General features: G+C 36.2%; 1 protein-coding gene across 1 annotated transcript in view; it reads left to right on the plus strand.

The window, feature by feature from the left end:
- Positions 1 to 24563, plus strand: part of SLC4A7 (solute carrier family 4 member 7) — a 90322-nt gene that overhangs the window by 44134 nt on the left and 21625 nt on the right. Inside the window, 13 exon segments of the mRNA XM_072413379.1 lie at positions 547 to 685; positions 2869 to 3029; positions 5901 to 6089; positions 8776 to 9105; positions 12116 to 12234; positions 13990 to 14049; positions 14909 to 15066; positions 17926 to 18013; positions 19361 to 19507; positions 20536 to 20639; positions 22379 to 22553; positions 23981 to 24115; positions 24117 to 24134. Of these exon segments, the coding sequence (XP_072269480.1) occupies positions 547 to 685; positions 2869 to 3029; positions 5901 to 6089; positions 8776 to 9105; positions 12116 to 12234; positions 13990 to 14049; positions 14909 to 15066; positions 17926 to 18013; positions 19361 to 19507; positions 20536 to 20639; positions 22379 to 22553; positions 23981 to 24115; positions 24117 to 24134 (1823 nt within the window).

The following is a 24563-nucleotide window of genomic DNA, read 5'->3' on the forward strand; positions in this document are numbered from 1 at the left end:
TCTACTAGACCCCTGTTCAGACATATTTCTGTAAGTTACAGGTCTACAATTTAAAAAAAAAAAAAATTCATGAAAAACAGTGTACCGTTTTTGGTACAGAAATCTAGACATCAGTGTAACGCCCAGGTGGTTAATATTATTATTTCTATTATTATTATTTTTATTATTAATAATAATAATAATAATAATATTAATAACAACAAGGAATCTATCCTTCTGATGATGATCTTTACTAACCCTAAAATAAAAGTTATAGTAAAGAAAAGTAAAAAATGTGCATTCTTTCTATAGGTGAGTGAAGAGATGGTTTAATTGCTGGATTGACAAATAATGATGAAGTTTTAGAATGCAACAAAACCTGTGACACTTGTCATTTGAAAAACCATGTATGTGCATAGTTAGAAATGCAGATATGTAACACTTCTTCTTTACTGGTATGGAAGCCTATACATCAGTATGCATGGTGACCTTTTTCTGTAATGGATGCTGTCTCTGAATGTATAAACAAATAAAACTATTTAAAGCATTGCTTTACTACTTCTACAGATACCCCATCACAGCGTGTGCAGTTTATTCTGGGTACGGAGGATGATGACGAAGAGCACATACCACATGACCTCTTTACAGAGATGGATGAGCTTTGCTTTCGAGATGGAGAGGAATGTGAATGGAAGGAGACTGCAAGGTGAGTTCATGAAGTCTGTCCATGAACTCCATCTGCTCTATAGATTAGGCAGAATGTTGTCTCTGTTTCTATTTAAAGTTTCTTACCGCTGTACATGGACTATAGCCCCTAACTTCAGAACACTCTGTGTAGCTGCATTAAATGATTCTAGGTAAATTCTCACTAAATATTTGGCTTAAAATATATACATACTGTACTTGTACACTACCTTATTACCAAAAAAAAAAAAAACAAGAAAGAATTGATTTCACCTTGACCCTAGGTTCCCTTGTATGACCGCAATCCTTCATTTCGCATTCTGCTTAACAATGTGTAATGACTGGGATTAGTGCTAGAAGTGACGAGGCTTAAAAGGGAAGTAAGCAGGATCACAGTAAAACCAGCATCATATTCAGGTAATAAACAAGAATGCATATTTCCAGGGAAGCTCAGTTATTTTAATAGTTCTTGAAATAGTTTAAGTTCTAGAAAGCAGCTAATGTTGGCTAATATGCCATGCACTAGCAATATGAACTGTGAGATTGGACCCCTACTCTACCCCAACATAGGGTAACTACAAAACATATGCCAGCTGACAGAAATCGATATACGTTGGAGTAGGCTAAACTATTAATATATTTATTGTAGACCAAGTTCAGCTGTCAATAGTGCTATGGAATTGGATAAAGAGCATATTAAGAGCATCAAAAACATATTGACGTGTGTCCTATGTGTTTATAGTTGGTACTTAGGGGTAAACATCTAATGTGTGGAAGGTGTTAAGGTGGGGTTTTGATGTCTGTATGCAATATGCTCTCTGCTTCTCAGTTTATTACTATTGTGCATATATTTTGTGTCAAAGTTTAATGTTTTTTTCTAACCATGTTTCCGAAACCTGTTCTCAAGTTTTACCAACAGTGTGTTTTGCAGGTAACCTCACTTATAAACAGGGGGGTATTTAGTGTCTCGGCAGCATGGATTAACTTTCTGTGTGGTTTGCTTTGTTGGTGGGACATGACAGGTTTAAGTGAGGAGGTCCTGAAAGCCACGCAAAATACTGTGAACTAAAGTGTAAAGCCAGTTTACCATGCTGCTGTAGGGACTGAATCAAATCTCTATGACATCAGCTTTGGCCTGTTGAGCTAACACACATGATGCTGATGCTTACTGCCACCAGTTGGCACTGTAAAGCATGTAGAACCGATGTGTGTACAGTATTATGCAACCTAGTTCATTGAGTGAATTTTATTTTTTTTACCTACAAGGTATAGATAGACATAGACAAATAGACAGACATAGATATCTTTGTATATGTCATGAGCAAGTGTTTTTGTTTTTTTTGGCAAACAGGCTTTGTTGAAGGCAAGTACTTCTAATGTTTGATTTTGCAAAACTATGGTACCATGTTTAAATCATGGCCATGACACTATCTGCATAGAGTTTGTATGTATTCTCCATGATTGCATCGGATTCCTCCGAGCACTGTGCTTCCTCTGATACCCAAAAGCATTCTAGTAGGTTAATTGGCTTCCACCAAAAAATTAGCCTTATTGCTAATTCTATATGAGTGTGGTAGGAAAATTATATTGTGAGCCCCCCTAAGTGACATTTAAAAAAGACTGGAATATTTGGCATTAATAGTTGAGTAAAAGAGTATTTAAGTAACACCACTTTGTGTTTTTAATTCTGTAAAGTTGTCTTATCATTATAAGCCCAATCACAACATTCCCCCAGGATTTGTGTGATCCCTGAATTTCGTACTTTGCTCTGACGTCAGCTTGCACTAGAACTCGGAGTTAGCAGTGAACACTGAACTGTTTATCCGGTCAATGTGATTAAAGCAAACGGGCGTCAGCGAGACCTTTCACAGACCAAAGTGTTTACTTACAAAATGGAGGGCAGCCTCCCCACCTCAAAATTAAAATGTAATCATAAACCTCATGAACACGTGAAATGCTAGACGTAATGGATGAATAAATTGCTGGTAAAAGATCTTCCAAAGCTGGTATTTAGTCTTTAAGAATTGAAGCCTAAGTGTAGCAGTTGTATGATTTACACTGTATGTGTTTGTGAGGAATATGATCTTGTGAAGTTGGTAGCAGTAATTTATTAAGGCAATTCATGTTCATTTTACATTTTCTCCCAGTTAATGTAGGTATAGAAAATGCTTTCCTTTTCCTGATTTGCATGTGATTTTGTTATAGATGGCTGAAATTTGAGGAAGATGTTGAAGATGGTGGAGACAGATGGAGTAAGCCTTATGTGGCCACTCTTTCACTACACAGCCTGTTTGAACTGAGAAGCTGCATACTTAATGGAACTGTGATGTTGGACATGAGAGCCAGCACCATAGAAGAAATTGCAGGTAATAAACGAGTTCTGATTAATTGCACATTAATGTACAAAATATCTTGTAAAGCAGGGGCTCATTAAGATATAGATTTAGTGTGATTATTACTCCAAATCCGGCTGAGGTTGGCACCAAAAGATGCCCCAATCTGAATGTTGTTGATTAAATAGTTATTTGAGTGGGTTTGGGTATTTCAGCTATTTGGTATTGCTTTCCTAATACATGTTAGGCACTGAGCATCTCTACAAAACTCATGACTGAATGAAATGACATGCTTGGGTGCTCTGACCTTCCATATGCTTGCACTGATCTGTTGAATACATGATCGCCAGTTCAACCAAGTTGAATAAGTTTGTATAGCCAGTGACAGGCTAATCGGTCTGTAGAACTTTGCTACCATGGTTTTCCACTTTACAGTATCTCAAACAAAGATTTGCTAAAATATGTAGGAAAAAATAGCCTTTTAGTTAAGTTCTACATCTTTTTCATCAATCATTAATTGAATTATTTTTCAGGCTAATTAAAATTGTCCCAATAGTGGTCATCATCCCCCCCCCTCCCTCCTTTTGCAAGCAAGTGCAATTCTATATATTTGTTGAGAATATTCCAGGCATCTTTACACTCACACACCTTTTCAATGTAAAACAAGAAAAAAAAATGCTAAGGCTTTAGAAACCCTTTTAGTTTTAGTTATGCTTTTAGCAGTAACATTTATTAGTTTCAAAGGTAACAAGGGTAACTGGTATGTCTGGTTGTAATGCCATGTCATCACTTTAGACGGCTGCTTTCCAATGCCTCGAGCAACTAAAATTAAATTTGATCTCATAGGATAGAATTGTTCCCTACATGTAGTACATTCTCTGGGCTTTGTTTTACATGTACAAGACTTTAGTTGGCTGTGAATGGATAGGACTGTATAGACCCCGAATATCTGTTTGTTGCTATACAGAAGTCCTGTATTTCATTCGTCTTTGTCATATTGTGACTTCTATTTCAGGTTCAGGTATTGGTTGACAATTGGTATGTCTAATATGATTATTTCCCTTAAAAGCCCTTTTATAGCTAAAACCTGTTTTTTTTTTTTTTCTTTCTAAAGTACCATAAAGAAAGAAAATGTTCTAATACCATAGTTGTTCCTTATTATTATGTTGTCAATGACGTTGGCCATTTATCAATTTTCGCATTCTTTTTTAGACTATAAATAGATTCTGAATTCAATCAAACAAAAGTGATTTGTGTAGGGTGTAGAATGGCAAGAAACTTGATTAATCATGATGGAAAATATCTGTATATTGTGCAAGTATATCACAAGTTTCTGAGACCCATCATTTAATTTATATGTAATTAAATATTGAACGTCCCCCTATCTTAACTAATAATGTTGTAGGGCGATTGAGTGATTTGTATTTGACCGTTGACATTTATATCGGATTATTTTTGTTGGATTGAACATCAACTAGTGACATGATGAGCCAAATCAGATGTTACTACCTTAGCATCTGTTACCTGTCCTGGAAAGAGAACTATTTTTTTTGGTTTAAATGGACTATTTGTGAAACAGTTGTGTCTTTTGAACTTGTAGTTTGACATATCGGCCCCTCACAGATTTAGTGTTTTAACCTTTAGCCTACATTAGGAGGATTTAGCTAGAATACTGATGTAATACTGAGTAATGCATTGGTTTTCCCTGCCTAGTGATTTTCTCATCTATATTATTATTATTATTATTATTATTATTAATAATATTACACAGTATTTATATAGCGCTGACATATTACACAGCGCTATAGTCCATAGTGATGTCACTAGCTTTCCCTCAAAGGGGCTTACAATGTAATGTTCATTCCATAGTTATTTGTCATTACCATAGTCTAAAGTCCGTTGCGGGGATGCCAATTAACCTAACTGCATGCTTTTGGAATGTCGGAGGAAACGGGAATACCAGGAGGAAACCCACACAAGTACGGAGAGAGTGCAATGTTAATTATATTTTATTAAAGACGCATGATAAACTTAATACTCCACACTATGAATTTTTTCCTGATTTTCCATTTTTGCTCAGAAGGTTCAGACTTAAGTATTTTTTGTAAGCATTTTCAGCACCCCAAATCGATTGCAAAAAAAAAAAATTGTTAACATTTAATCGAGCAGTGATAGGGGAGCAGTTTTGCCACAAAGTTTAAGTGCTCGTTTCAGCGTCTAGGGGAGGTTTGCCTCCATTGACCTAGGGTCTGCCTGAAAAAACTTAGGTTCTTTCTTCTCAGACAAGTTTAACACCGCTCCTATCACGCTGGAGACTGCAGTATTGCTAGAGGAGACTCGTTGATAGATCGTTGTGGGCTTGTATACACATTGCAAAGTATTAGTCAAATAAATAAAAAGAGATTTTATATTTATTTATAGTCAGTGTGGTGTCATTATTATATCTAGGGTATCTTTGCAAATGCCTGAAAAAAAAAACAGATGTTTTTGCCTGAAATTGCTCTGGATCAGTGAATGCAGACGTTGTGCCTGATTTATTAAAGCTTTCCAAGACTGGAGAAGGACACATTTTCATCAGTGAAGCTGGGTGTTCCAGCAAACCTAGAATGGATCTGGTCGAGAATTCAAAATATTTGCTAGCAAATAACTTGGAAGAAATCCATTCCAGGTTTGCTGGATAACCCAGCTTTACTGATGAAAGTGAATTCTCTCCAGTCTTGGAGAGCTTTAATAAATCGGGTCCTTTATGTCTTTACTTGCACTTTAATGGTTACTTAATTTTATGATTATACAAGGGAAGTAATCTTGGAAAAACAAAATACTAGGTTCTCTACATTAGTGTGTTTGTTCGGCAGGTTTTATTAAGTTCCTAAGTAAAAATTATGCTTTGTTCCGTTTTCACAGACATGGTTATGGACAACATGACGGCCTCAGGACAGCTGGATGATTCCATGAGGGAGCATGTCAGAGAAGCTCTCCTAAAAAGACATCACCATCAGAACGAGAAGAAGCTGAGTAACCGTATCCCACTGGTGCGGTCCTTCGCTGACATAGGCAAGAAACATTCTGATCCTCACTTGCTTGAACGAAACGGTGAGATAAGTTGTCACAAGCAGCTTCATCTAACCTATTTCGCTGAAATCTTTTTGTTTTTAAAGCAGCAGCCCGCTTCCTTATGATTTCTACATTTTGGCTATAAATCATGCTTACGCTACTGCTGGCATAAATAGTGCATCTACATCTGCTATATTCCTTTCATTTGCAAAGTAATCATCAATTTAATTTACTTTCTGCCCAAATCATTTCATTGGGATTGTTGTGCGTGAAATTTAATTCATTGTTTTCTGTAACTGCCACACAATCATGGGGGCTACATACATTTTTATTTATCTGCCTTGATTGGCTGCTGCTTTATCTTAGCTTTTGATTCGCATTTAACCTGTTGTGAATTTTTCTATTGTTTTCAATTGATGCTATAATAACTTGCATTTAATTAGTGAGCTGTCAGTCAAATATCATGTGTTGAGTGCTGTAGAGCAGAAGTATGAGTTTCATAGCTGTGATTGACTAAACACAACTTAAAGTTATATACTGATACCACCAATATATTGACACATTGGGCCTGATTTATTAAAGCTCTCCAAGGCTGGAGAGGATACACTTTCATCAGTTAAGCATTGCTTTTGTATTAAAACAAAAGATGTTCAATGTCTTGTGTTTTCTGAAATACTCTAGTGAGGAGTTGTGGTTCTCTGGCCACATGCCACAGAGGATTATGGCTCATCTGCTATTCGGAACATTTTCAACTAGTTTACCACTGCTTGCAAATGATTGCTGGTTGGAAAGCCTTTCAACTGAAGTGATTCAGTATAGACTCACCTGAGATGCTTAAAAAAACAAAAAACAAAACTCCACCCTTTTGTGTGGTGGACAAAGGGGTTTTGAGCTTCTTTAATTTATTTCAGTGACATTCAGAGCTTTAGGAGGTTCAATACCACTTGAAATTACCACCAGTCTTAATAAAACTTTAGTTATTTTTTTTTTTTTGGTAAAGCATCTACAGAGTTTGCCCTTTGCTTTCTGTGTGGAAACAATGACCTCTCCAGAGAGGTCTAATATGTTTCCTATTCATTATGACCTATAGCTCTGTAATTGGCAAAGCCAACTCGGCTCTGACATCAGATTTCTGCAGAAAGATCACTGATTCTCTGCAAAGAGCAAGGTTTTGCCACAAAGAAGACGACAAACTAAGACAGTGAACACCTTTTGTTTGATAGACCTGCAGTGTATTGATTAATGTACCAATTTAAACAAAATAATTCTTTTGGGCCTTAAGCGTAAACAGTCATGACAATTTATTAATAATTTCAGACCTTTTTGTAAAAGCCTAAGATATTTTGTTGTGCTTGATTCATCTTGATTATTCCAGAATATTAAATTGCTCCTTGACTCTGGCTGAAATTCACAGAGCAGTGGCAGTGTCTATGTAAAGACTAAAATACTCTGCACTTCGGGTATGTGGGAGCATGTGACCTCCTCCTAATATGCAGGGCACTGTCACACTATAAGGGGGGTTGACATCATGGCTCCTTCTTGATTTGCACACCAGGTATATAATTGGTGGCCATGATGGGGGGAAAGCAGTGTCAAGAGATTGATGCAGATGTGAATAAGGGGGGTTGGTTCCTCTACAGACTTTTTCACTTTAATGCAAACCTATGCTTTGCCCGTACGGGCAAAGAACTGGTTTTGTTCAATGCCTCTGTTCACAGCAGTATACACTCAGTGTTTCTTGCCACCACGTTCAGCCGTTGCTCATGTGTTACCATGTAAAAGCTCTGTCTCATGTGCCTAGCCCATGTGAAGGTGCTGATGTTTGGTTAAGTGGAGTGAGTCACATGTTTCGCCATAACCTGAAGTACCAGGGATTTTCAATGCTTCTGGAAGAAAACAAAAGCATTAAACTGGAATCTATTGCTTTGTTCAGTATGGGCGAAGCACAAGTTATCCCACATATCTTAACTATACAGTTTTAGGAAAAAAGTGAAATATCTGTTTTTGGTACGCTGACCCTATATTGGATTTCTCTGATGAGCTGCCAGTAATGTCCTAACCTAGGATGCAATGTCACTTCAGTGACTGAGCAGAGATGGATTTGGGATAATGGACTATTGGCCTCAAGAATTAATGAGCTTTGCACATTCACTTGCTTTTAATTTCTCTCATACAACATTCCATCAGATCCGTTGTGAAGTCCACTCTGAACTCTGATACTAAGTGTAATGAGAAACAATGAATTATTTTTCCACTGCCATGTTTGACGTTTAGCACATGTTTCATAAGCAGCTTCAATTATTACCATAATGATTATTGGGATGTATTGTACGCTCAATATAAGGGGCTGGTTGATAAAACCAATATAATTCATTGCTTACATAATAAGTTGTTGCCTTTGCTTTGTTTTTCTGGAATCTACAAAACAGCCATTAAAAGTTGTCTTTTTTTTTTTTTTTTTTCTTTACACCTAAGTTGTCGGAAATTGTTTATGGACGTCTTACTGCTTACATCTTTTACATGTATATTCCTTTGTATTAGTGTGTAAACCCACAGCTTTTGTGTCTTATGTTCATTCATTTTGCATGTTTTTTTCTGTTTTCCCTGTACTAAGCATGTTTTTGGAATTCATGTTAAAATTGTCCTAAATGTGAAAGGGCTTTTTTCCTGAAAGAACAAAAACGCTTTGTTTTTTATTTTATTTTCTTCTCTTGTCTTACCTCAGGGGAAGGCCTTTCAGCCTCCCGTAATTCATTGCGAGCTGAATCTCGCTTATCCCTTCTTCTGAATTATCTTCTGCCTCCCTCGAGAGTTGGAACCCCAACTGGCTCCAGGCGTACAACCCCTGTACCAACCCCCCAAAACACACCACCTGGCAGCCCTAAATTTGATCGACTGCCATCTACGAGCTCTCATCAGAGTGAGTGGGTCCCATTGACACAGCAATGTACTGGCGATGATATCCCAACTGTAGTAATTCACCCACCTGATGAGGAAGATGAAAATCCGGAAGCCTTGGACACAAAGAAAGAAGAATTTCATGACTTTGATCCAGGCAACTATTGTTCCTCTATCTGTGTGGTGCACCTTGCTGCTGAAACACTCACAGTGGAATGCTTCTGAGCACATTGATTGCTTGAGCATAAATAACCAGCATCATTTATTGATTACAACTTACAAGGTTGCTTCAATATGCATGCTTTTCACCATTTGAAGTGCAGTTTTCTCCTGGAGCATTTTGTTGCACAAAACCCACTGCTTCATGTTTAAAGGGAATATTACTGCTATTGAAGCAATCTGCTTCTTTAGAAGCTCAGTCAGTGTTTAGATTGTCTCTTGATATTGGATATGAACTTACTGAAGCCTGAGGCTACCTTTAGGTAGTTTTAAATGTGGATTGTTGATGTACATTCATAACTGTTATCTAAATTATTTGCACAATAGTAAAAGAACTTTTACTCCTAACTCTATTTCTTATGTATGATTTAGTTGATGCTCAGTCAGTCATTAATTATTTAGTAATCTGTCTGATGATGAAAGTAAACCTTGCAGTTTGCAAGAATTTATTTGTATATTTTAGCTCTTTTTTTCCCAATAGTATACTAACTAAAAAGCAAAAGTAAAAAAGACCAAAAAGATACTTTAGCTCTCCCTTACCCTAGGTGAAGGTTAAATAACTGAACGGTCTCACTAGAAAACTGTAAATTTCCAAATTACGTACGAAATCATTAGAATTTGTTTCTGCATTGCGCGAAAGTAAATTCCTAAAAGATTTGGGTGTGGGTATACCCAATGGCTTCCTTCTCGCCTGGCTGAAGCAGCCAGATGGCTTAGTCTGAGATAAGCATTTCCTTGTTTTTTTGGTCATTGGCCTAGCAATTTAGGATTAGAGTTTGTGTTGAGGAACAGTATAGTATTTCATTTCTGCAGTTTTCATTTAATTATAGCATAGTGTCTACAATCTATTTATGCTCAGTATGTAGTATAGTATAGTGTATTGCTAGCTCATGTAGTTTCCTTTATTTTTTGCAATAGTTGTGAAGCAAAGCAGACATTTTTACCTGGTGACAAATGCTATTTTACTGCTATTCAATGTCCTGTATGGTAGTGTGTGTGTAGTGCTAGTATAGAGGTATATTATTGGTACCATTATATTTTATTGCTGCCCTTTCTCAGATCGCAGTGTGTCTTCGAATTGGATTGCATGTAGAGCTTTGTTTACAATACTAACCACATTGCGTTTGTGTGATATCACTGGGCTGTCATCACAAGTAATTTGCATTCATGTTAGTGTTCATGATGTTGTCCTCCCAAGTAATGCTGAAGACTTTGCAACACATACATACACACATTCTTTGAATACTAAATTACTTTCTAATGTAGCTAAGGTACGGTATGCCATCCATGTACCCGGTGTGTCTGATCGTTTTATATCCGTATTATATCCAGACTTGTGTGGATCAGAAGCCAATACTACATTACATACATATATATTTCTGGTCATTATAATGACAAACACTTAGAAATTGATTTACTAAAGTATTATAGGCTGTTCACATGTCCAAAGTGATAAGTTAACAGTCTAAATGACCTTATTAAATCAGCTACATAATGTTTAAGCATGCAAATAGTGCACTTACCTGGAAGGACCACTGGATATTATTGCAAATTCTGCTTTTGGTTTAAAGTGTCTGTAGTGAAATGCATGTTTTTTTTTAAAGGTTTTTTTCCTATAAATATGTTGCTCTAACTGTATACAGCAATGTTGTTCAGCCTTTTTAGTCAATGGTATGTGGGGGCATGATGCACTGGTCAATGGTGAGTGGAGGGCATGGTCCCATTGTTTGGCTTTGTAATAACACTGACAGAATAACGCTTGTTGTTCCAGAAAATGGAACTCCCCACAAGAGTAGTTAAAAAAAAAAAAAAGTCAACGTGTTTCACTTTACTAGCCATTATCTTTTATTCTCACACTGATCCTTGATGGTTATCAAGTATTCTTTAATATCATCTTATATATTCTATATTGTTGCCTGTCGAGTTAGGAACTGTGAGGGAAAAAAGCTGGGGAACATTTGCAATAGAATAGTTGTAGAATTTCTTGCCAATAACTAATTTGATATTTGTTCCAGGTTACTTTTATAGTCTCTGTAGATTTTGTTGTGTTCATTTACAAAATCTGGAGATCTAAAATATATCCTTAGTTTTTTTAATGTAAGGCATAAGTAGGGAAGTCAATGAATAATCATAAGAAGTCATTTTCTCTGGAAATGTCCACCACTTATCCCACTGGCCTATTTATTATGAATAAACAGCACACAATGCTGTTGTGGACCTACTTGCAGTAAATGATGACAAGCTTTCTAAATATTCTTAACGTTTAGGGGGGTACAGATTCTGTAACTTTGCAGCATCAACTCTGGGCCAAGTCATATAACTCTAAAGTACATTTTATACTTCCTTGTTAGTTTTTTGCCTATCACCTAAATCAGATGTTTACTTATCAGAAATGAGTAGTAAAGTAAGCAGAATTCAGTTTCACTTGCTTTCTGAGAACAATGTCAATGTACATATAAACTGAGGATAATAAACAGGAAGCTGAAAGGAATTTGTATATAAAAAGTAAGCTTACACCATTCTATGTGAACAGAAATGGACTGGTATGGTTTATGTCAAACTGTTTTAGGCATTGTGGTTGCTCTGTTTGTTTTAAGTGAACAGAATGGTTTTGCTGGATGTAAATATATTTCTTAGAAGAAAGGAAAAAATAGGAAAAATTATTCAGAAAATTGAAATAACATTTTTTGCTTTGTGTTGGGTATTGAAAATATAATTTATTGTGTTGTTTTTTGACTGGTATATTTGCTTGATCTGCCATTTTAATTTGTGGAGCTTTTAAACTAACTTCTCACAACAACATCGCAATGTTCACTTGAATGTCTTATAATAATTATATGCACCTACCACTAAAGACTGTAAATGTATTGATCTTACACATCTATGATTTTGGATCTATGTGAAGTCCCAGACAGAACATATTTCTGACTATATGTGCTTGTTTGTAGGCCTACTATCTTCTCCACAGTCAACACCAGCAAACCTGGACTCTAGTAGATTATCTGACCTCAAGCGGAATGGAACTGGAGGAGGCAGCCAGGAGAATAGTACGGTTGACTTTAGTAAGGTATGGAACATTTTGCAGAAAATAGATTCTGATGAATTCTTAACCTAATGTAATGGGTTCCAGTTGTATAGACAGTCAGTAATTGTTAATAATCATTTTAGACAAGACAAGACAATTTTTGTACATACAGTTCCTTACAGCCTGTTCTAAAAAGGGGAGAAGACAGGTGGGAGGCACCCAGATGAGAGTCCATTAGTGTTGCTGATGATGAGCCATTTTGTGATCTGTCATAGTGGATCACTAAACAAAATGGGATTTTTAAGGAATGATAAAAATATATTGTCTGTAGGGAATGTAACACTCTCTTCAGCGCCTGTAGTATCTTGTAGGGCATGAAGAAATCAACCTTCATTTGTTTGAATAGTCTTGTTGCATGAACGTGTTGGATGACTGTAAGTCCCATGTTGTTGTGGGTTTTTCTTTTTGTATGTTTATGCTGTGGGTAGACCATCCCCTTTTTTTTTGTTTTTCTACCAACCTTGCCAATTTATTGTCCTTTAAAAATTTGTTACAAGATATGTATGCACCTAAATAATTTGTGTAATAAATGTACTGCTCTACAATCAACAGTTTTTTAAAATGTAGGCCCCAGACCTGTAAATGGCAAAAATATTTTTTGGTTGTCTAGCTAGGTTTCACTGTATAATGAAAAGTATAAGTGATTGAGGTTTAAACAAAATTAATGTTTTATCTATTTTTATTTATATGGCTAAAAATATTTGTTTTAGGTTACTTCGGTTACAATAATTTTGCAGAGCATTGTGAAATTTGTAATTGGAGTGGTAATAGATTCTCCACTGATGATGATGTCTCTGATTAAAATTATGTGATGCATTCATGTGATGGATTCCACAGCTCCACCTGCAACTTGTGCATGTGAAATATTTGTAACTGCATTACAGTGAAACTATAAAGTGTAGTAAAGAAAATTTGTACAAAATACTAAACCTTCTCTTGGTGATCTTTCTATTTTTGAGTTTATGCTGGAAGGTTAAATCATCTGCTCCCCTAATGTGTCAGATACTCCCTAAAGAAAACAGCCCCCCCCCCCCCCCCATGTGGACCAACCTGCGATCACTAGGTACTGGCACATCCAGTGCTAAATTTTCTATTTATTTTTCACTATGGGCAAAATTACCTCCATGTAGCTTTGCTGTCTGCACACTGGGTCTACTCACCTTTTATCCAACTATGTAGGCATTGTCAAATGAATAGTTTGTTCGTTTTTTTGCTTTTTGAACGACAGCTGCACTCTCTCCCCTTCCCTCTTATTACGATCATTTGTGGATCCGCCAGGAGGAATGACGAGAGCTGTGCACATGCCACATTCTCTTCCGATAAAAGCCCCAAGGCCATTATCGGACGAGAATAATCTGACGTGTTTACGTAGCTTTAGTCGGCAGGGGCAGCTAACATCACAATAGGGTGGACTGTGCCACCAGAGTATCAAGGCTTCCTACACAGGGAGGCTTTTATAGGTAAATGATATGCCCCAAAATACATTCAATGCACGTACAATCTTATAGAAATGTTTTTGTTGAAGTGACTGGTCTCTTGAAGCAGTAGTGTCTCAGAAATACAGTAAACCAATGGTTGGCTATAGCCTGTATAGTGAAAATCATCAATTTTTTCTTTTGACTTGTTTCAGTCTATTTATGTGGTAAGTTTAGACTGTGTCCTTGAAATCCTGCATATTATGAATTACTCTGTGTATTATTATTTTTGTTTGGCCCCCTGGTTTCTCTCGACGGGCAGGATTATGATTCCTGGCACTGTAATTGTGGCACCTTTGTAATGGGACGCAAGAGGTCTGCTGTAAGTTCCTGCAGAAAGCCATGTCAGTGGTTCTCTACAGTACAAATCATTACACATCTACCAAGTTCTCATTTGTGCTGTAGCCCCTGGTATTATACACATATGACCAAACTAATTATTGGATCCATATTACCTTCAACAAACGTTGTACATTTTGGATGTGTTCTTTATACACGACGTTCATTGGCTAAAATGTTAAAATAAGCCTTCATATTGTGTATAATATCAATTTTGTGTTTTATCCTTTTAATTTCAAATCTTGTCATTTATTTAGTTATTGTATAGTTAATGTATTTTTCTATATGTGTAAGAATCTGTCAGTGTAAAGCATTTTTAAATGTCTTTAGTGTTTCATTAAGCAGCTTATAAAGAAATGAGCGAATTTCATTTAAAAAAAAACTCGAAAAATCACTTTTTAGTTTACATTCTAAAATATATATATATATTTATATAATTTACCTAAAGCAAATCTTCCTCTGTCTTTAAATGCTGTGGAGGGAAAAATGGCAGTGCAGTGGGTGATGTTCTTTCCTTCAGCAAGGGAATGGGCAGGTATATTATCGAATTTGCCACCAGAATTATAATCCAGCATTTTAAAGGGAAGAGGCACCTGCTTTAATCTGTAAAACATTGATCCAATTACAATACCAATCCAATTAAAAAAAAAAAAAAAAAAAAAAAAAAAAAAAGACTTTACATCTGACAGACTTCTCCTTGGTAAAAAGCAATTATTCACCACAAATTAATGTTTCACCTTTATTCATGTGCTGTGCTGGAGTCATCCAGTTCACCTTCACAGGTAATTAATATTCTTTATGAAAATTACATATGGAAAGTTAATGTCTGTTTTTTGCCCTAGGTTGACATGAACTTCATGAGGAAGATCCCCCCTGGAGCTGAGGCATCAAACGTTTTAGTGGGAGAAGTAGATTTTTTGGATCGTCCCATCATTGCCTTTGTGAGGCTGAGTCCAGCTGTCCTTCTGACTGGACTTACAGAAGTACCAATTCCAACTAGGTGAACATAAGTCTGGTATCTTTTAAAACTTGTAAACTTGTTTGGACAGAGTGAAAAGGGATTAAAACCCCCCAGAATTTTATTGCCGTCATTGTCTCTATTAGGGTAATCTCCAGTCACTTATAGACTGAGCAGAAAAATTCCTGACCTTTCCTCGGTTTTTAAAAAGCTCCACTTTAGTATTGTGGAACAGTTGCTAATGTTGCACCTCTTGTTTTTATAGGTGCATACATACTCATTGTAAAAATAGAACAAGTACTTCAAATTTCAACCTGCAAATAAATGAAGTATTAGAAAACCTGCATATACTGGAACCTAAACCCACAGTTAATCCAGAGAAAGGCTAAAAATTATTATAATTCATAGTCTAATTTATTGCTACAGGGAAAAAATCCTTCCTAAACCTCTAAATCAACGGGATACACCCTGGATCAACAATCTGTTGTTATTACTTATACGTTTTAATGGATGGTAATAGCCATCAAGTTGCTTCAGTTTACTTTTCCCTATAGAGCACATCCCAGCTTTTAGTGTGGGAAAGGAGTGAGACCCTTTTGCTCCAGCGCAGGAGGAATCCATGCGATAAAAAATCAATTGAACAATTTGCATTTCTATTATGTGCCTTCCCAGTCAAGTGGACATCTATCGGCAGCTATAATCCATAAATCAATATTCCACAGCCTTTTCTCTATGCAAAGTTTCCAAGTAATGAACTAATTAAATAACCTACAACTATGCCCTTCTGTCATTTTCTGCCCAATGATAGATTTGTGCAGCATAAGTCTACATTAATACTGTCATCCACACTGTTTGCTTAGTAAGGAAAGGTCTTTGAAGTCAAAGAACATTTTACAAATTTTTAATTTGCTGACCATACATTATATACCATTGTTTTGATTGCCTGAAATGCCATCTTTCCCTTTGATGTATGATCTTGAACGCTGTGATTCTGATGGGCATGTATTGAAGCTCAACCTCTGTTATATGGGGATACATTTTGACATTTCCATACATAGCCTGCATATTTTGTCCCAAAGCAAGCAATCTCACCCTGTATTAAGCTGAGAATAGGTAATAAGTCTAAGTATTGGGCACAGAATTCTGTTTGCAAAATATATCTGTTTGGATAGCAGTAAGCAGCAGGGTATATGCAGTTATACTGTAGCCTTTGCAAATCATTATTTTTTTGTTATACTTTGCCTAGTAATTTCTCTTAAATAGACCTAATTCCTCTCTTATGAAGTATGGATGGTTGATCCAGACTGGATCCAAAATGTGCACTACCAGTTGGAATGTCTCTATGATATTTGGGACCTCTTACAAATAATAGTGACCTATAGTAAATAAAACCTTCATTTTTCCCTAGTAATCTCTCCTTTTGAAAATGTCATTTCTCTGGCTGTTTTTCTAATCCGGTCTCTTCAGTAATTTTTGAAACACCTATACCAAATGGTTGACTTCATTCTGACCTTGCCTCCTTCAAGTTTGTTCTAGATCATCTACTTAAAGTATTAGCCACAAACCTTTCACAGATACCAAAACCTTTCACAGATTTTCCAATTGAAGAGCTGCTTGGGTCTCTACATATACCTTGTTAACTGTCTCAGTTTTCTAAGATAGAAGGGCTGCCAGTAAATTAGCTGGTATCTTAAAACTGAAAAATATTTCTTGTTCACGACTGCACTGCTTTAGAATCACTGGCAATGTTTGAAATGTGCACTGCATGTAGAAATTCACACCACTAAACGTATCCCGTCCTGGTGAGCAGGAGTGGTCAGGACGACACTAGGGACATTGGTTGAGTGTAGAAGAAAGTATTTTATCATAAGTTTAGGAAGAGTTTTAATTCTTACATTAAAAGTACAGTTTTGCCCGGGCACAAAAAAAAAGCAAGTACCCCATCTGTATTGTTAAGGCAACACTTTCTGTTGTAGCTTTCTGTTGTAGCAGTAGTTCGTGTTAAGGAGACCAGTCCGTTAAGCCCATTAGGCTTTAATTAGGTAAAAAAAAAAAAAAAAAAAAAAGGGTTTTTTTTTTTTTTAATCTTGATTTTTTTTAATTACCTTAACCTTTTAACAAGTTTTAATATGAATGACACATGGGGGTTCCAGCTTGTAAATCTTGTGCTTTGTCCATATGACCAGATATGCGGTTTGGTCTCACCATTCTCCACCCACAGGAATTACCAGCAGCTCCAGCTGCCCTGTTTGTACCATTCCAACTAAATCTCTATACAAGGCAGACTACCTCTACCCGCTGGATCTGACAGCAGTTTCTGCTGCCCGGCTTGTACTACCTCAGCAAAAATCGCTATACAGTGCAGATCACTTCAACTCTGCCCCACTTTGCATCCGACAGGAAACCCAACATTAGTAAGCTCCACTGTCTGCATGTGAGCGGTACTGCTATGTTTAGATACTGCCCTGCTATCAAGCAACTTGTCCACATCTGCAACTTTCTGGGGCACATTCATTGCTACGCATCTCTCAGCCAATTGGCGAAACACATGGGGAACTGAGATTAAGTTACCTTTAGGACACCCGATGTTAGATGGATAGTAAAATACTATAACACTTTTAGTGTGATGGCTTCTCTAGCTGATTTTCACACGTATCACCTAATTAAATGTTATATACATTGTTTGCCAAAAAAACCCTCTTCTTTCCGGTTTCATTAACACCAAACAATGCCGGGGTGTAAAACTAGTATCTACCTTTTTGAGTACCCGTTTATTCAGGTAAAAAATGTTGTACAATATTTAACTCGCGTAGCTCTGCTTTGATTTAAAGATATATGACTTTATTATTATTAATTTTATTATTATTATTATTACTGTAATATTTCCATTCAATCCACTAGGTTTTTGTTTGTATTATTGGGTCCAACTGGAAAAGCTGCTCAGTATCATGAGATTGGAAGATCTATAGCTACTCTAATGACTGATGAGGTAAGTTTGAAATTTTAACATTGTAAATATTTTTGACCTATTCAGCAAGAGAAAAAAAAGCATTACTCAAAATCTGAAATAAACAAAAAAGTTTTTTTTTGTTTTTTTTTTCTGTCCAGTAAGCTTCCTTGCGAGATACACATCAGTAAATATTTTAGGGACTTTTCTCACTGTTCCTATATATTAGGGAAGTAAATTCCTTCTGTATATCACTAAAGGTCATGGTGTAATGCTACTTCCAGCTGACTATGTTTAACGTTGGAGTACACATATGCTTTTTGTTCCTTGCAATGTTACTGACACATAAATACGCCAACATTTACCTATATTTGTCTGTTTGATTGTGCAGTTAATCTTTAAGATAGTTTGTTTGGTTTTTCTATTAATTTTTGTTTATATTGGTATAATAAAAGTATTATTAGTTTTTTATGTTTGTGTCCCGTTAGGGAGGTTTCCCTCCTTTCCTGTTGGCACAGGAAGAGAGAGGAAATCTGAAAAGGAAAAGTGAAAGTGTCACAGGAACAGGTGTTTCCACTAGGAGGTTCCTGTTTAGCGGCAACTCTAAAATGTTGAATTTTACATCACTTGGTCCTGGTGACAATTGCCTTTAGGACAAACGGAGTGGGGGAATCTTCCTAATGGGGACACAGTCAGCAATATAAACCTTACAAGGGGTTTAATCCATTCCTGTTCTAATTTGAACTAAAAGCAAGGTTCAACTGTACTCACACATCAAAGAAAACCATGTTCTATATACTTGAGTTTTCCCTAAGACTGTGTACACACGTTTAATAATGGTCCTTGGAAAGGATCTTTCACGATCCTTTCCAATGACAAAAGACTGAAAGGTGCATGAACGTGTGCTGTACATACAGCGCCGTTCTGCTCTATGAAGAGGGATGGGGAAAACGACAGAGCAGCACCCCGCTGTACTATCTCTCCTTCATTTCCATTCCAATTGTTCTCCATTCCTTGATCCGTCAGGACGGATCCATAAACCACAAGCACTCTACACATGCCAGATTCTCATTTTGATATCAGCCCTGAGGGGATTATACAACAAGAATCATCTGACATGTACATAGTCTAAGAACAGGCATGACCAGTTGCGTTTCCCTGACATGGTGGCCAAGCTATAAAAACTTGTGGACCCGCGGCTAGTTAGACTGCCTTTACTAGAGAAAGTTATTGGGTGCTCAGAGGACCCAACAAATTAGATAGTAAAAAAGTGGAACACAAAACAGACAGGCTGAAAATAAACTATTTTCTTGACTTCGATGTGGAAGGCATTGTTGACATGGTTTACAGCTTTGGTAATTACTTAATTAGTTGCTGTTTTCTTCTTAGATATTCCACGATGTTGCCTACAAGGCAAAGGACCGAAATGATCTTCTAGCTGGAATAGATGAGTTCTTAGACCAAGTGACAGTCCTACCTCCTGGAGAGTGGGATCCATCCATACGCATTGAGCCACCAAAAAGTGTTCCTTCTCAGGTTAGTATTATACATTGATGGTCCTAACCAAACATGCTAAATACAGGTGAAAAGTAATGGTTTGGATTAAATGCATTCTATATATTTATTTTTATACTGTGCATTTGTTGATATTTATTAAATACATAGTTAAATATATCTATAGAATAAAAACATAGTCTTGCATCTTGTAAATATATACAAAATTAAAATAAAATGTTAGCATTTTGTTTTGAAAATGGGTTTTGCCTATTTTTTTCCGTTCTGTGTATATATATCCCCATTGGAATTTTTTTCCATAGCAGCTAATTATTGCAGGATGTTACAAGGAAACAAGTGCAGTAGTATATATATCAGCATATGAGAAAAAAAGGAAACGGTGCATTTTAAAGCCAAAGTAAAGTCCACACAATAGAATATACGTTAATCTATAGAGAATTTGGGAGTGCATGTATTAAAGTAAAAATATATATTGGTAAATTGGGTCACATGGTCTGATTTGCAATTTCTAGTTGAAAAGATGCAGTGTGGTGGTGCTACAAATTTTGCTCTCAACCAACCGACCTTATCGATTTTCTGTCTGAGGTGATCAATCGTTTGTACACATGGAATGACTTGCATATGCCCTGGCAGCATTTGCCAACATGTCCCATCTATCCACATACAATTGTAAACCCAAAATTTGGTTTCTTAAAATATTAAAAGTTGTCTGCTGCTTTTTTATCCTTCAAGCTTGCTTTTTATTGGATTGGAAACCAGTTTGAAGAGAAAATTGTGCTTTTAATGCTAGGCCCCACAGAAGGAATTCCTATGGAAACTTAGGCTGTTGTCATGATGTAACATGATGCTGGGAGGGGGAATTCTACAAAGCTCTTGAGCATGGCACATGGAGATACTATACCATTCATAAGACATTAGGGGCAGGTAGAGAGTGCCAAAGTCTTTGGATGGGGTCACTAATATTTTCTCTAAAAGATTTGATTAAAAAGTTGTAGTGGTGGGTAAAAAATTAATTTGAGTGACTGCTAAACTCCTTCTCACATGTACAGGAAAAGCGCAAGATCCCAACTATCCCAAATGGTTCAACACCAACAGGTGAGACGTTTAAGGAGGAGCAACATCATGCTGGCCCTGAACTCCAGAGAACTGGAAGGTGTGTATTGCTCTGTTCATCTTTTAGTAAACTGCAACATCTGAAATTTTAATTGAATAGTTCTAGAAACCTGGTAGATTTTTGTGTGGCATAGACACTCATATCCGTGTATTTCAGTCTATAAAATTGTAATATGGCCTTTTAGAGAAAACTTCAGATACCAATTTAACACTGTAGGTTAAAAATGTGAAAATCCTGATAATTATGTACAATTATGTTTAAGTTCATTTTCAGCACTTGTTTTTTTTTCATGTAATCTACAGTAAACAGGCAAAGTGGTAAATATAGAGTATAAAAAATTCAAGAATATAAATCCATTACCATTTTGTAAGCATTTGCACATACTGTGGTAATTTGAATGGGCTGCTCAGTGCAGCAAAAATCAAAGCTGCACTATTTTTAGCAGGTCAACTCAACGCAGTATAATGCAGCGGAATGAATAATGCTCCATTCTACCACCGTATGGTATGCAGGTTATCATGATGCAAATCTGTGAATAAGCCCTAAATCTTCAAACTACTGCTAATGGGAAATTGTTATGCTTTTCAGAGTTTTATTGTCACAAAGTGATATGTATACTAAAAAAAAATCCTTAACAAACAAGTGGCATATGATCATACCGCTGAACAATACATGATCATTGGCTAAGTCAAACATACAGACAAAGGAAGAAATACAAAGTGACCAATTTAATAAAGTTGCTAAGAGGAAAGTTTCCTATTGCCCACAAAGAAAGCCATTTAAATCTTTGTTTCCATACTTTACAGGATAGAGTAATGATTAGTAGGTGTGGGCAATGAAAAATATTTCCATTGGCTTACATTTATTTAGCTTTTAGGACATCAGTTTAGATAAACTGTATTTTGGAAAGTAAGCCATGAAGTAACTCCTAAACGAAGCTCTGAATTTTGTGAAGTGCTTTCCTTTGCCTTGTCACAATAAGCTTTTATGTTTCAGTGTTCAAACTGGCAGGGGTTTAAAATCTTCCCAAAAAAAAGAAATTTGGGCTATATGTTCTATATGCTATATTTAAGCTATACAACCTCTTCGTATTGGTTTAACAAACAGAAAAGCATGGCCGTTTCCCTTGGGCATACTTACCCATTGCATCTAACATTATTTGTAATTTATGCTGTCCTGTTAAAGATTCTATAATGTTACTGTTTAACACATGTATATTATTGCCTAAATATTGTTTATTTGTTACAGTATTTCACTTTTTGCAGTTAGAATAGTACATTCAATAGCTCCCCCCCCCCATTTTATTGATACGATACCGTCAAGATTTGTTCAATGAAGGGGCTTTTTTTTGTGGTCAACAGAAGGGGCCTAATGTCCAGGACCTATGGTGTCTAGAGATAGAAGCCCCATTGTACTCATCAGTACCCTTTTAAGGGCTAACAGTAGTAACTCCTGCCAGCCAATTGCAGCCTAGCTTTTGATAGCCTCATTAAACTCATTAAAAAAAAAAAAAAAAAAAAAAAAAAAGCTTGGTTGCTGTTTTCATAACTGGTCTTTACTGTTGACATTGGCATATTTGCCAAAACATTACAGTATCAAGTCCAAGGGCTGCAAATGAAAAGATATAAGCCCTGGACATCATACCCTTTCTGTTCTTCGGGGTCTAGGGAGGGGATTGCAAAGAAGTCGTTGAATGTAGACGGTTAGTTCCTTTTAAATAAGAAAGTAGTTAGACTCCTGCAGTGTACAGATTGACGAGTTTCATCTCACCTATTTAGGCTTTTTGGTGGTTTGATGCATGACATCAAAAGGAAAGCACCTTTTTTCTTGAGTGACTTCAAGGATGCATTAAGCCTGCAGTGCCTGGCCTCCGTTCTTTTCCTATACTGTGCCTGTATGTCTCCTGTAATCACTTTTGGAGGTCTCCTGGGAGAAGCCACACAAAACAGAATAGTGAGTACAAAAAGAAAGATTGGTAGTGCCCAGGCTTTTATTAGACCTTCTCAGGAAGGTGTCCATGTGCATTTGTCTCACGTGTTCATGCTTGATCCAAAGAGTCTACCCCACAGTATTTGACCTTCCCCAGCTTACAGCTCTTGACAGTTTGGGGGAGCACAAGTGAACAGAAGATGCAAAGTGTGAGGTAAAACAGTTTTGACGTGAGGAAGTCTAACAAGACATGGGCCCAAAGCGATCTCCAGAGTCCTACACCAGGCAACGTGGTTTTTTTTGTTTTTTGTTTTTTTTTTTATTTGCTTATTTCTTCTTTTCAGGGTACCTTTTGTTACTTTAATAAGGTAAAATGCTTTATTATAGCTGTGTTATTTTATTTTCTAACTATTGTGTTAAATTACTTGGATTTTTTTTCAGCATTCACCCATTCATATATATGCACAGTCTGTATACAATATGAAAACAGCCATCTATTTTTGTCCCTACAGATGGGAATGTATTCTGATATCACAAGGAACCATTAATATACCATGAAAAACAGTTCAGTGCTTGTGAAACCTTGCCTTTGATTACCCAAAATCCAGCCCTAATCTGGCCATTTTGGCAACAGCTTTACTCCTTTTCATAAACACTACTCCTTTAATAAGTAATTTCTATAATTTAGTGATGTCACTTTACCTTATTGAATCAAAAGGCTGTATTACCACAATTTTTCAGGTTTAAATGGGCTGTCTCCATCTTGTGTATATTAGATGCATGCATTTATATTCGCTATGTAGTAATTCATAAAAATTACTTTTTTTCTGTTACTTGATTTTAGAAATGTATGCATAAAATGTTCCAACAGCCCAGAATTTGTTGCATATAAATGGAAATAGCCTTACCTCCATGATAGTTTATTAACTTTTGTTTATTTTTGTAAGCTAATAATATGGGCTGAGTTTTGATTGCCACAAAGTAATATTACTTATTAGAAAACAGAAATAAAACTAATTTCATTTTGTTCTGAATTAGATTATAATGGAAATTAAATATGAAGTTAAGACAAACCTAAAAGTTCATTCAAAAATTTCTCCCTTTTGTTGTATAGACAGTGGGTTGGTGCCAAATTGTATCTAGGTATCCAGAAAACAAATGACCCTAAAAAAAAATAGAAATTTGCTTTTAATGTAAATTGTTGGTGTATATTCTTTTGTGAAATAATGTCTGTACTGTTTATTTGGCTATATACTGTAACCTACGTAGGCAAAAATGAGGAAAATGCTATGTTTGCAATATATGAGCTGTGTGTTATGTGGATTGTGGTTGCTTGATATAATTTCCTTCCTCTCTGTACTTACTTCTTTTTTTTTTCTATTTTTTAATGTGTTTTTTTTGTTATTGAACAAGAAATGCAATCATTTTTTCTTTTGTTTTTTTCTGAACAGAGTGCAATAGAGTCTCTCTTTGGAGCATCACTAACGGGCATTGCCTATTCTCTATTTGCTGGACAACCCCTCACCATATTGGGAAGCACGGGACCTGTCTTAGTTTTCGAAAAGATTCTTTTTAAGTTCTGCAAGTGAGTTTGATCTAGCATTTGTCTGTTGCTCAGCAATATTAAATCACACGCTATACTTCATTTTAATCACAAGACATTAATTAAACATATCAGTCCATGTGATGGCTACTTTCTTCTTCTTCTTGATTTATTAAAGCCCTGCTAATCCAGCAAACCTGGAATGGATCTAGTCCAGGATTCAAACATTTGCTTATAAATAGAAAATTACTTTTAGAAAAGCCATTCCAGGTTTTTAGGATCACCCAGCTTCACTGATGAAAGTGTATCCTCTCCTGCCTTGGAAAGCAACATTGTCATCCTTTTCTACAAAGGCTAGAGAACTCTTTCCTTTTACCTTTTTTTTATACATAAGTATATTATTATTATTAAACAGGATTTATATAGCGCCAACATATTATGCAGCGCTGTACATTAAATAGGGATTGCAAATGACAGACTAATACAGACAG

The sequence above is a fragment of the Pyxicephalus adspersus genome, chromosome 5, assembly GCF_032062135.1.
Source record: "Pyxicephalus adspersus chromosome 5, UCB_Pads_2.0, whole genome shotgun sequence".
NCBI lineage: Eukaryota > Metazoa > Chordata > Amphibia > Anura > Pyxicephalidae > Pyxicephalus > Pyxicephalus adspersus.